We start from the raw sequence: 12080 nt of genomic DNA, 5'->3' as shown, positions 1-12080 counted from the left end.
TTCACGCATGCCTTAATTTATAACATTTTTAGCCAATTTAACCCCCTCTTCCCCCTTTCAAAAAAATAAAAAAAATAAAATCCTCGATGAAAAAAATTACTTGACAGTAATGCAGTAAAAATATGACACGTAATAGTGATAGGTCCAAATAATCTTCTCAAAACAATCTTCATCAAGGAAGGGGGTCCTCTGTAGTAGTATTTTCCTGTAGTTCCCTATAATGGATTTTAAATTGTTGGGATTAACATGTTGAAAATAAAAGCTAACACCTCAAACGTGTAAAAATCAAGATGTAGATCATATTTAAAAAATATTGAAAAAATAATAATTTTTGAAGCTTGATCAACAGATTTGAAAATGAACGGTTTGTGAACTTCGAATTTTTAATGAATGAATTTCTTTATTTATATGATGTGGCACTCTATCAAACGTTAAAATCTACAACAGACAACTACAGAGGATCCGCTCCCCTTCATTAAATTCACCAACTCACTTATGTATATAGACTAAAATACCCCTACTACGGAGAAAACGAGGTGTCCTCGTTATTATAAATACAAGTATAAAGCTTCTTATTTTTTTCATTATAAAAAAAAGAAGACAAAGGCCTTTCGATCGTTTGAAGGTAAGTTTTCAATTCTCCTGGTTTTACGTTTAGGTTTTTTATGTAGTGCTAGACCCTAAAATGAGCTTGTGGAGTCCCAAGCAATCTCTTTCACACACACACAGAGACTACAATTTTTGTTGAAACTGGCCTAGCTTTTGTTCTTAGTTAACGAAAGTGCCAGGAAACAGATCTATGTTGAGAACGAGATTATCACCAAAATTTAGAAATTGAACTATTCTTATAGGAAACTGGAGCAGAATTGGCATGCTAGGTGGAAGATTAATGATCCTAGGTTTTGATTAGATGCCAAACTCTTCAACTGCATGTTAGCAACACATGAATTTACATCGTACAACTTCCTTTTTCCACCCATTCCATTTTCTTTAGGGCAATATTAATCAGTTAAAAGGTTTCCAATCGATCAAATCAAACCTAGAATTTGTTCCCTTTCGATCTAATAACTTTGGGTATGATCTGAACCATAGGAGTTGTGATCTGAGATCTTACAATTTTTATTTTATTTTATTTTTTTTAAAATACGTTAATTTTCATTGTTGAATTTTAATTTTAAATTTCAGAGTTCGGTGGTCATCAATTTTCAACATCTTGGACCAAGTTTAAAATAGTTTTTATTTTATTTTATTTTTTTTAATCTAAGTTCTTTGATGAAATCTAAAAGTTTGTGGTGTTGGATTGCCAATTTGATAATCTATGTGGGCCCAAGGACGCATATTAACTTTGTCAGGGTTGCCTGATTCCTAAGGTAAGGTTTGTTGACTAACAACTTGATAAAGTAAGGGAGTTATTGTAATAAAATTGCAACAAGTGGGTCTGTCAGTAAACCTCTCTTTATAAAATAGGGTGATTTAAACATGGCCCTTAAGGTTTTTGTGAATATCTAGTTACCCCTGTATGTTTTCAAACTGATAACATGTCCCTTGATCTCGGTCTTCTCTCTCTTAGACAAATGTAAAAGGGCCTAAATGCCCTCATCTTCTTGTTCTAGCCAAAATAACTTTGATTTTTCTCTTAAATTTGACTCATTTTTGGAGAGTCAAACCGGAGTCAAGCTAAATCCAGGTCAAATGAGGCTGTGTTTTGAGTTCTAAAACGAGTTTAAACCATATTTTTGAAACTCAGTGGCTCGATTTGAGTGATCCTTGAGGTGATTCAAGTTGAAGACTAGCAAACCGATTCAAGTGAGTCATATAAATAAATAATAAATTTATTACATATCTTTAAATATATTAAAATTAAAAATGATTTATTTTCTATTTTTTCAGAAAAAAGTACAAAACATTAAAAAAAACTGCATAACTCGGTCAACATTCTAATCTGACTTTTGAGTTGGTTCAAAAGAGTTCATGACCGAGTAAACTGGAAACCAAATGCGAGTCAGGTTGAATCGGACGATTTTTAAAACAAGCTTGAAACCATAAGAACACTAGTTCTCTCTCTCTTTCCCAATTTTCTTTTGCATTCAAATCAACTCCAACTAAAACTATTTTTCATTAAATTTAAATTTATCTTTTGGTTCTTTTGCTCTGTAACACATCTTGCATGTTAGCTTTTGAAGGTCATTTATACTTCTAAAGAGCAATTAACTTCAAGAGAGTCTCTGTCACAATGCATGGAGGTTTCTCTCTACTCTTAACTCTCTTCTCTCTCCATTTTTCTTTGATAGATTGCTTGCATGTTGTGGTTTGTTTCTACTTTTAAGTTGATTCTCTTCTTGCCTTTCTTTTCTTGTATGGGTACTTAGTACAGACTGAGAATCATGAAAAGGTTCTTGATCTGACAGCCGAGTCACAAAACTAACCAGTTTTGATGGTTTCAATGGGTTTTGTAACACAATCCAGAAAGACCCACATCATACTTTTTCATCTTTTAGAAGAATGGTTGAACTTGTTTCATTAATGGTTGCCTTGATCAACAAATAATAATTTGCATGTTAAAAATATAATAAATCTATGTTTTATTTCCAATTACATTAGCTTTATTGATGAATTTCTCTTTCATATTTGAAGTCTTTGAGAGGTTTTTAGCGTTGTTATCAATGCTTGAATCTAGCTAGTTGCCTATGGAGAATAATCATAAAGTAATAGGATCTTGAAACCGAACGACTACTGACTTAAACACTAAAAGCACCTTGTGGTTGTAACATACTATCACACGCCATAGCTCACAGCCTTGGTGGCCTTTTGTGTGGCAGCTTTTATTTTGGTACCGAGCTCAAATCCTCTTCCCCCAGATATTCCTTTCCCACAGTCACCCCTTCCATTACATCCTCAATGCCCATTTTATGATGGCTTTTACTTTGGTCACTTTCTTTTGGGCCTGCAAGTGTTCCTCTCACCTATTGCCTCTTCTAGGGTTTGAGCCAAAGACATAGTCTTGACATTGATGCCAAATGATACGAACCCAACCATTACACAAAAGCACGAAAAGTTAGGCCATTATCACTTTGGAATTTTGACATCAGAAAAATTTAGTATTGGGTTTCAAGAATTCACGTCGGTGTGTGTGATGTAACTTGTTTTAGGGGTTAAGAAAACAGTGAAATCAAGCAAGGGAAAATTAGGGTTTCAAGGTTTGATAGAATTTTATGGCGAAATCCAAATTGCGTGTGCGTGTGTGTGTGTGTGGTGTGGGGGGAGGGGGGAGGGGGGGGGGCAATTGTACGTGCCCAAGGATTAGTCAAGTACTCAAGGAGGGCCAGATACATCAGTTCAAAAGAAAGACATCAGTACCGTGATTTCTTTCTTAGAGTTAATGAATTACTCTCATCTCATCCATGAATGTTATTACAGGATATCAATTATCCCTTTCCATATTTCAAATACTTTCCTTATATACTGCTTAGTTGTCTCTTTCCATATTTTATATTGCACTTTCCATATTTTATATTGCACAGCTTACCTTCCTTGTATATAGCTCAATTATAGGACAAATTATAGGCCTAGTTCCTTGTATATAAACTCTTGTATTCCTTCTGTAAAGTATAAGAAAATATTCCAGCAATTGTGCACATATGAACTCTGTTTCTTAACAGCAATTGTGCACATATGAATTATGTTTCTTAACATGGTATCAGAGCTATAGATACTGCCTGTCTAGAGTTTCATCGAAAGCTTCTTCCATGGTTGTCGACGACGAAACTCAGCCCATTAGTGATGTTTCTTCTCCTTATTTCATTCACTCGGCAGATCACCCGAGTTCTCTCCTTGTATCCTCTCTTCTTTCAGGCGATAACTACTCCACATGGCGTCGAGCGATGAAGATGGCTCTCAATGCCAAGAACAAACTCGATTTTGTTGACGGCACGCTCAAAAAGCCAACCAATAACGATGCAGCCGCAAAATTATGGGAACGATGCAGCGATATGGTTCTCTCTTGGCTTCTTAACAGCATTGATAAATCTCTCACAGGAAGTCTTATCTATTATAATACACCACAAGAAGTATGGTTTGATCTGGAATCTCGATTCTCGCAGAGCAACAATCCACGCATATTTCGTCTCAAACGCGATATTGCCACACTTCATCAAGATGCCATGCCGATTGCTCAATATTACAACACAATCAAATAATATTGGGAAGAGTTGACTGCCCTTCAATCAACTCCTACTTGCACTTGTGGAGGTTTGAAAGAGTTAGCCAATATTCAAGCAGTAGAGCGAGTTTTCCAATTTCTAATGGGTTTAAATGATTCCCATGCCCAAATCAGAAGTCAAATCTTAGCAATGGACCCTTTACCTCCATTTAGTCGGGTCTATTCTATCATTCACCAAGAAGAAACTCAACGACTTCTTCATTTGCCTCTACCGACGCCCGACATTTCTGCTATGTCTGTCAATCATTTTTCCAGCACATCTACTAATGATTCTCGCAATAAGGGTCGTAGCCGCACCATTTGTGATCATTGCGGTAAACCTGGCCATTCTAAGACTTCTTGCTACAAGCTGATTGGGTATCCGTCGCATTGGAATCAAACCCGTTCTTCTCAACGTTCTGACTTGCAGAAACAATCGGTTGCACATCAGGTCTCTAGTAATTCGATTGCTCCTGAACCGAACAGTGCCATCCCTGGCCTCACTAGCGAGCAATATCACCAATTGATGGGCCTTCTCACCCTTCTTTCTGCTAATTTTGCCGGTACTTGTTCTTTACCTTCTTCTCTCTCTGTTTTTTCATCTAACGATGAATGGGTTATAGACAGTGGTGCTCCTGACCATATGTGTAATCATTCTTCGAGGGCTCCTACTTCTAATCATCTTAGTCCCGTTCGACTCCCTACAGGTGATGTTGTTCCTGTGTCTCATGTGGGCTCTCTTCCTTTGTCTCCTACTCTTACTTTGCAAAATATTCTCTTCGTGCCAGATTTTCAATTTAATCTACTATCTGTTAGCAAAATTACCAAGGCACTCAACTGTATTGTTATTTTCTTTCCCACCTTTTGTGTATTTCAGGACCTAGCCACGAGGATGTTGATTGGAATGGGTGAGGAGCGTAATGGACTTTACTACTTTAAGCCTTCTACTGCCCTACACGTGAAACGATCATCACAATCTGATCTTTGGCATCAGCGGCTTGGACACCCCTCTCCTTCTTGTATGCCTCAATTTTTGTCTATTTCTTCTTCTTCCACACCTTGTGATGTTTGTGCTAAAGGAAAACATACTCGGCTTCCTTTTAATTTGATTTCCAATAACAGCACATTTGTTTTCGAACGTGTTTATTGTGATATTTGGAGGCTATCCCACACCGTCCAATACGGGATCACATTATTTTCTGACTATTGTTGACGATTATTCTCGTGTTACTTGGGTGTATTTAATGCGTTTCAAATCTGAAACTTTACAACATCTCAAAAACGTTTTTGCTATGGTTCACACACAATTTCAATGTAAAATCCGTCACATTCGAACCGATAATGGCCAAGAATTTTTATCTCATCAAACTCAAGCCTTTTTTAATACTCATGGTATTTTACATGAAAAGACTTGTGTTGAAACACCTCAACAAAATGGCGTTGCTGAACGCAAACATTGCCATCTCCTTAATGTTACACGATGTTTGCGCTTCCAAGCAAATCTCCCACTCTCTTTTTGGGGTGAATGCATACTTACCGCCACCTACTTGATAAATCGGTCACCATCAACTAGTCTTGGCAATATTACCCCCTATGAGCGTCTTTCTAATAAAACACCTTCTTATGATCATTTGAAAATTTTTGGTTGCTTATGTTATGCCCAAACTTTACGCTCTCATAGGGATAAATTTCAGCCCCATGCCTCTCCTTGTATATTTGTCGGTTACCCATTTGATCACAAAGCTTATCGTATGTTTAACTTAGAAACAAAAAAAATATTTATTTCCCGTGATGTCACATTCGTCAAGCATGTTTTTCCTTTCCATCATCACTCACTACCATCACAGCCTATCTCAGTCATTCCTCAACCAATCTAGGACGTTCCCATGCCTACACCTAACCCTATAACGTCGGCCCCAATTGAGTCCATGGATCCTTCTTCTTCTATTGATCCTCCACCACATATAGACCCTTCGCCACCTGCCAGATCTCGTCGTACCATCACTAGATTATCTCATCTCCGCGACTATGTCTGTCCTACCTTACAACCGGAGTCCACTACGCTCTCCTCCACTTCACAGCATCCCACAGGTACGGTTCATCCTCTTACCAATTTTCTTTCTTATCATCGTTTCTCTCCCAAAAATTTTGCCTTTTTATCTGCTTTGAATAACCACCCTGATCCTCATAGCGATTATGAAGCTGCTCATCATCCTCATTGGCGTGATGCCATGATTTCTGAACTTAATGCTTTAGAGGCTAATCATACGTGGAGTCTTCAACCGCTCCCTCCTGGTAAGAAACCTATTGGTTGCAAATGGGTTTTCAAAACCAAGTTTCATGCTAATGGGTCCATCGAAAGGTATAAAGATCGCTTGGTTGCCAAGGGTTACACTCAAGTTGAAGGGCTCGACTACCATGACACCTTTGCCCCGGTTGCCAAACTTGTCACGGTTCGTTGTGTTCTTGCCGTTGATGTTGCTCGTCATTGGCATCTACACCAATTAGATGTTCATAATGCCTTTCTTCTTAGTGACCTTGATGAGGAAGTCTATATGGTCCCTCCACTGGGATATTGTCGTAAGGGGGGAGAACTTATTTTGTCGCCTACGCAAGTTTATATATGGTCTCAAGCAAGCATCAAGGAATTGGTACTCCAAACTCTCTTCTGTTCTTATGTCTGCCGGCTTCAACCAATCACATGCTGACCATTCTTTATTTACTCGCTGTCAAGACTCTTCTTTTATTGCCATACTTGTGTATGTGGATGACATCTTGATGACAGGAAATGATCTTGCTGCTCTTAATTCAGTCAAACAATTCTTGGCCGCCAAGTTTAAGATCAAAGATCTTGGTGATCTCAAATATTTTCTTGGCTTGGAAATTGCTCGGTCACCTTCTGGGATTTTTATCAATCAACGCAAGTACACCTTGGACATTCTCTCTGATTCAGGTCATTTAGGTACTCGTCCTGCTCATTTTCCCATGGAACAAAATTTGAAGTTGACTCATGACGAGGGTGAACCGCTATCGGATCCCAGCATTTATCGAAGACTTATTGGTCGTCTCATCTATTTAACCATTACACGACCTGATATTGTTTTTCCTGTTAATGTTTTAAGCCAATTTATGCAGCAACCTTGGCAGCCTCATTACCAAGCACCTTTGCGTATTCTCCGCTACCTCAAGACTTCTCCTGGACATGGTTTATTCCTCTCCTCTACATGTACTTTCCAGATCTCGGCCTACTCTGATTCTGATTGGGCGAGTTGTCCCATAACTCGTCGCTCGACTATTGGCTTCTTCATCAAACTTGGTGAAAGTCCCATTTCTTGGCGCACCAAGAAACAATCAGTTGTGTCCCGCTCTTCCGCTGAAGCAGAATATCGTGCCATGGCCACTACCACCTGTGAACTTGTTTGGCTTAAGCTTTTACTTAAAGATTTGGAAGTTTTTCATCCACAACCCATGCTTCTTCATTGTGATAATCAAGCTGCACTTCAATCCAGTTTTTCACGAACGAACGAAACATATAGAAATTGACTGTCATCTTGTTCATGACAAATTTCGTGCTGGTCTCATTTCACCTACTCATATCTCCACTTCCAACCAATTGGCCGACATCTTCACTAAAGCTCTTGGTCGGGAAACATTTCATCACTTCCTTAGCAAGTTGGGCATTACGGATCTTCATGCACCAACTTGAGGGGGAGTATTACAGGATATCAATTATCGCTTTCCATATTTCAAATACTTTCCTTATGTACTGCTTAGTTGTCTCTTTCCATATTTTATATTGCACTTTCCATATTTTATATTGCACAGCTTACCTTCCTTGTATATAGCCCAATTATAAGACAAATTATAGGCCTAGTTCCTTGTATTTAAACTCTCATATTCTTTCTGTAAAGTATAAGAAAATATTCCAGCAATTGTGCACATATGAACTCTGTTTCTTAACAGCAATTGTGCACATATGAATTCTGTTTCTTAACAAATGTAGACACTATCAAACTATGTAAATCATGTTTTGTTCTCAATGAATGTCCTTTTTTAATATTGTCTTTGATGTTCATATATGGGGTTTCATGCTTTCACTTGGAAAATTTCTCACATGGATTTTTACAAAATTTTGATTGTTTTCAAGAATACTTGATAAAAATTCAAGATGCTTGCATGCTATATGATAATGACTCTCCCCCCCCCCCCCTCTCTCTCTATCCTCAAACCAGGTATAGATTTGAACGTTCAAACTGAATTCCCCACAACTCCTGCGCAAGTTGAAACAATGTTTCCAATGTATGAAGCAAATGAAGAACCAAGGTACATGCCAACACCAAACCTGAATACTCAAGCCATCCAACAATTTCAGAACTCACCCTTTGTCCCCATCACTGTAAAACCCGAGAACGACCCAACCGTCAATGGTCTCGGAAACTGGGGAATTTCTAATGGAAGGAAGATGGGTATCAATGAAATGCAATTTGGAATCGGAGGAAACGGGTTTAGTTCGAATGAACAAGTTCAACAGATAAATGCGGTGGGCAATATGGTACAACCTTCAAACTTTGGTTTGGTGAATGGAGGAGGAGTTAGCTTTTACCAACAGAACCCATATCAAGTCTTTGGTGAGTTTAACATGGGGACTACTTCTACAAATATTCCTAGAAACTATCAGGTTCAATTTGATGAAGAAACACTTGAAAGGAAGCATCGCAGATTGATCAAGAGTAGGGAATCTGCTGCGAGATCTCGAGCTAGGAGGCTGGTAAGAATTTCTTTCAAAGTTTCTTTTTCTACTTTAAGTTTCTTGTTCTTCTATATAGGGGAAAAAAAGAGAGAGCTCATATTGCCACACAGGTTTTTTAATTAACACACCAAACTAACGGTCTTTTTCTTCTTCTAATTGTATCTCTTAATTTCAAATGTGTGGATGCCTGGGGGAGTTCTTTTAGATTATTTACAGTAACATCCACTCTTAGTTCGTCATAGAGTTAAGTTTATATTAAGTTGTTCTCAATTATTGGAAATCATGGTAGACAATCCAATCGTATGGTGAATTGTTCATACATTGGAGATCATCCTTACAAAATTTTAATTAGAGTACAAAAAGGGAGTAAGAACAACTATTACTTTCACCCTTATAACGATAATTATTTTGATATAATATTTTCAAAAATGACCACCATTTTAACCTTTTTATTTATTTATTTATAAAACATATTAAGAGTTTTTATTGTTTTCGAATTAATCTATGAGTCATGCTGGAGTGACCTCAAGATTGTACCTCATATCATACATCCTGGTGTGAAACTGTGTATCTCGATAAAAAGCATCTATGTTTGCTACACACTTTCATGTCAGGATGTGTGATATGAGGTACAATCTTGAGGTCACTTCAGTATTATTCTTAGTATATATAGGAATGAAACCCAACTGGGCATTCCTAATTAGCTAATAATAACACGACGGATCTCCACCTATAGAGTCTTTCTCACGGTACCCTCTTTCAACCTGACATGCTTTGGCCCCGACGGAAACAAAACTATAATGAAATTTATTTTCATGTTTTGTAGCTTTAACATGATTGATTGTATTTGTGGCATTGGAACTAGTTATTTGGAAGTCTGGTACTTATGATCTGCAAGTTGTTTTACCATGTACCGATGCAATGTTACTCACTAGCTATATATGTCTTATGTTTTTTCTGTTTATCGTAGGCACACAATGCCCAACAGCTAATTGAAATCGAAAATCTGAGGAAAGAAAATGAAAATTTAAGGAGGATGATACAGGTAATTAACTACACCTGCTTTAAATCCTTTCTTTTGGAGAACTTATATTGCGACACCTACTTTTTCCTATAACACATCAATTAATGAAATTACATTTCACAAGTCATCTAAATAAATATATATATATATATATAGGGAAAAAGGGATTCCTAAATAAATGGAAGAGAGTAGATGTATGTAACAATTATAAATCTAACAGCAACAAACCTCTCATTTCTTCCTCATCATTCTCATAATAACCATTCTTTTAATTGGAAATTGAAGGGTTCTTCTCATCCAATAGAAATCCAAATCACAGGAAAATAGATGTAGCGTGATCAATTAAAAATTTAGATTTGTTACCTGTACCTAGACATCATATTTAATTTTTTATCTAACGTGTTATAAAAAATGTTGGGCCAATATAAACTCTATTTTTCAATTATTTTTTTTTGATGATGGGGTGCTGGACTTATGCTCGACTAGTGGGGGCGGATGAGCCAGGGTCAGAGCCAAGGCATATGGGTCCCTCTCTTGGGCATGTGCAATGCCTGCACATCACACACATCAGATAAGTGAGGGAGCACCCTCACAGATGGCCCCGAGGAAATAATGGTCATACCGGGTATCGAACACACAACCTATGGACTCTTTTACCCCTATACTTTTCAGTGTTGGATCTCTTAGTCTTCCTTACAGGTCAAATGGTGCACCTTTTGGGCCCATGTCAGCAATGAATAATCATTGATCATGCCGAATTTTGGATTATCACAATCACGTCACACTCAATCAACTCTCCTGACGTGACAAGTTTGGGAGCTGTAGATCTGTACACCTCGGGATACAGATTATCACGACTCAACCAATAAAGGGTGGGACCAAACATTCATGGAGAAAATTGGGTCCAAAGAGTGAGTGCCAAGTGGCAAGTAACAAGACCTAAAGTTAGCTACCTTCAAACTTTTATCATTGCTATGGAAGAGTACCAAAATATTTTCATTTGCCAAAGCAACCATGACCTTATATTGTTGTTTTTAATTGCAACAAAAAAAAAAAAAAAAAAAACCAACTAAATAAATAATGACTCCTTTAATTTTCTTAATTTCACTTTCTTGTAGAATTTTGTGACTGACACAAAGACTAAGGTATGCAAAGCTTCGAGCGAGGATCCTGAAGACCTTATCCGAGCTAATGGAAACTGAAGAATGATGCGGATTGTTCTATGTAATATAATAAATAAAGACTAGTATGAAGGAATTGGGACTATGGTGCAGTACTGATATGTGTGTGGTTATGTGTTTTCTTGCTTAAAACTTTGGTGTTCTAAGTGTGCTTTTATTTATATGACTTCTGTGTTAATAGTCCAGTACTGAAGGTGTCATGGTTTCCATATCTATAGCCATACTTGACCTTTTGTTTGCCCAGTGGATTAATGGCAAATTATATGTGAGATATGCTGGGTAGGAGAAGTGACCTTGGTAGCTAGACCTCTTAAACTGAGTCATTTAATATTATTTGTTCCCTATTGAAAAGGAGGGATACAGGAGAAGGTTTGAAGAGAGGACATCAGGACAGCGTAGAAAGATGGTTGTGGGGTTATTGAGAGAGTGAAATCCCATCTTGTGACCTCAAGGGGCCTTAGTGGTAAAACTAGTCGTGTGTCCAACACTAGTTAGTCTCCTGACTTACTGTTGCATATTGGAAAATTTCCGTGGGGTTGGAATGCGACCAGGGAGGGACTAGCTAGTCCCATCCCAAAGGGTGCAGAGATACGCCCTGCCATACATTTAAAAAAGAAACGAAGAAGCACTACTTGTGTGTTGCTAGTTTAGTCAAGAAGACGCCCTTGCTGGGTCATAGGATCCCTACCTTTGGTTTCAAGCCCTAAAGTCTCCATTTTGGTTCCTTTTCTTTGTTTATGTTTGTGTGTTTTTTTTTTTTTTTTTTAATATTTTTCTTTCTTAAATCATTGTTAATCCTCCTTGTGTCATAATGATTCAAGTATCTATATGTATGCTTTGTTTGGATTGAGAGAGATGAATAAAAAAGAAACTTGTTAAAAGAAAGAGAGAAGAAATCTAGTTTATTTCCATTTTGTTTGGGTTAAC

The 12080-nt window shown here is 37.5% G+C and overlaps 1 protein-coding gene across 2 annotated transcripts; it reads left to right on the top strand.

Annotated features, from left to right (window-relative positions):
- Positions 1-683: 683 nt before the first annotated feature.
- On the top strand, positions 684-11395 carry LOC147397384 (uncharacterized). Of its 2 annotated transcripts, XM_086452984.1 has the most exons (6): positions 684-2243; positions 3702-4928; positions 5076-5217; positions 8431-8966; positions 9919-9993; positions 11091-11395. In XM_086452984.1, the coding sequence occupies exons 2-6, from the start codon at positions 4302-4304 to the stop codon at positions 11172-11174; spliced, it is 1464 nt and encodes a 487-aa protein (XP_086309110.1). In that variant the 5' UTR covers positions 684-2243; positions 3702-4301; the 3' UTR covers positions 11175-11395. The 2 variants fall into 2 exon arrangements, with proteins under 2 accessions (XP_086309110.1, XP_086309111.1); XM_086452985.1 differs by lacking the exon at positions 3702-4928 and having other exon boundaries at positions 727-2243; positions 11091-11362.
- Positions 11396-12080: the final 685 nt, after the last annotated feature.

Source organism: Akebia trifoliata, chromosome 8 (genome assembly GCF_017979445.1).
Source record: "Akebia trifoliata isolate Shusen 1 chromosome 8, ASM1797944v1, whole genome shotgun sequence".
NCBI lineage: Eukaryota > Viridiplantae > Streptophyta > Magnoliopsida > Ranunculales > Lardizabalaceae > Akebia > Akebia trifoliata.
The sequence above is the reverse complement of the archived record's forward strand: the minus strand, read 5'-3'. Positions and strand labels throughout refer to the sequence as shown.

Coding starts and splice junctions, on each gene's coding strand:
- LOC147397384 (XM_086452984.1), top strand. CDS start 4,302: ATGGGTTTAAATGATTCCCATGCCCAAATCAGAAGTCAAATCTTAGCA. Junction 4,929..5,075: donor ATGTTGTTCCTGTGTCTCAT/GTGGGCTCTCTT, acceptor TGTGTATTTCAG/GACCTAGCCACGAGGATGTT. Junction 8,967..9,918: donor GATCTCGAGCTAGGAGGCTG/GTAAGAATTTCT, acceptor TGTTTATCGTAG/GCACACAATGCCCAACAGCT.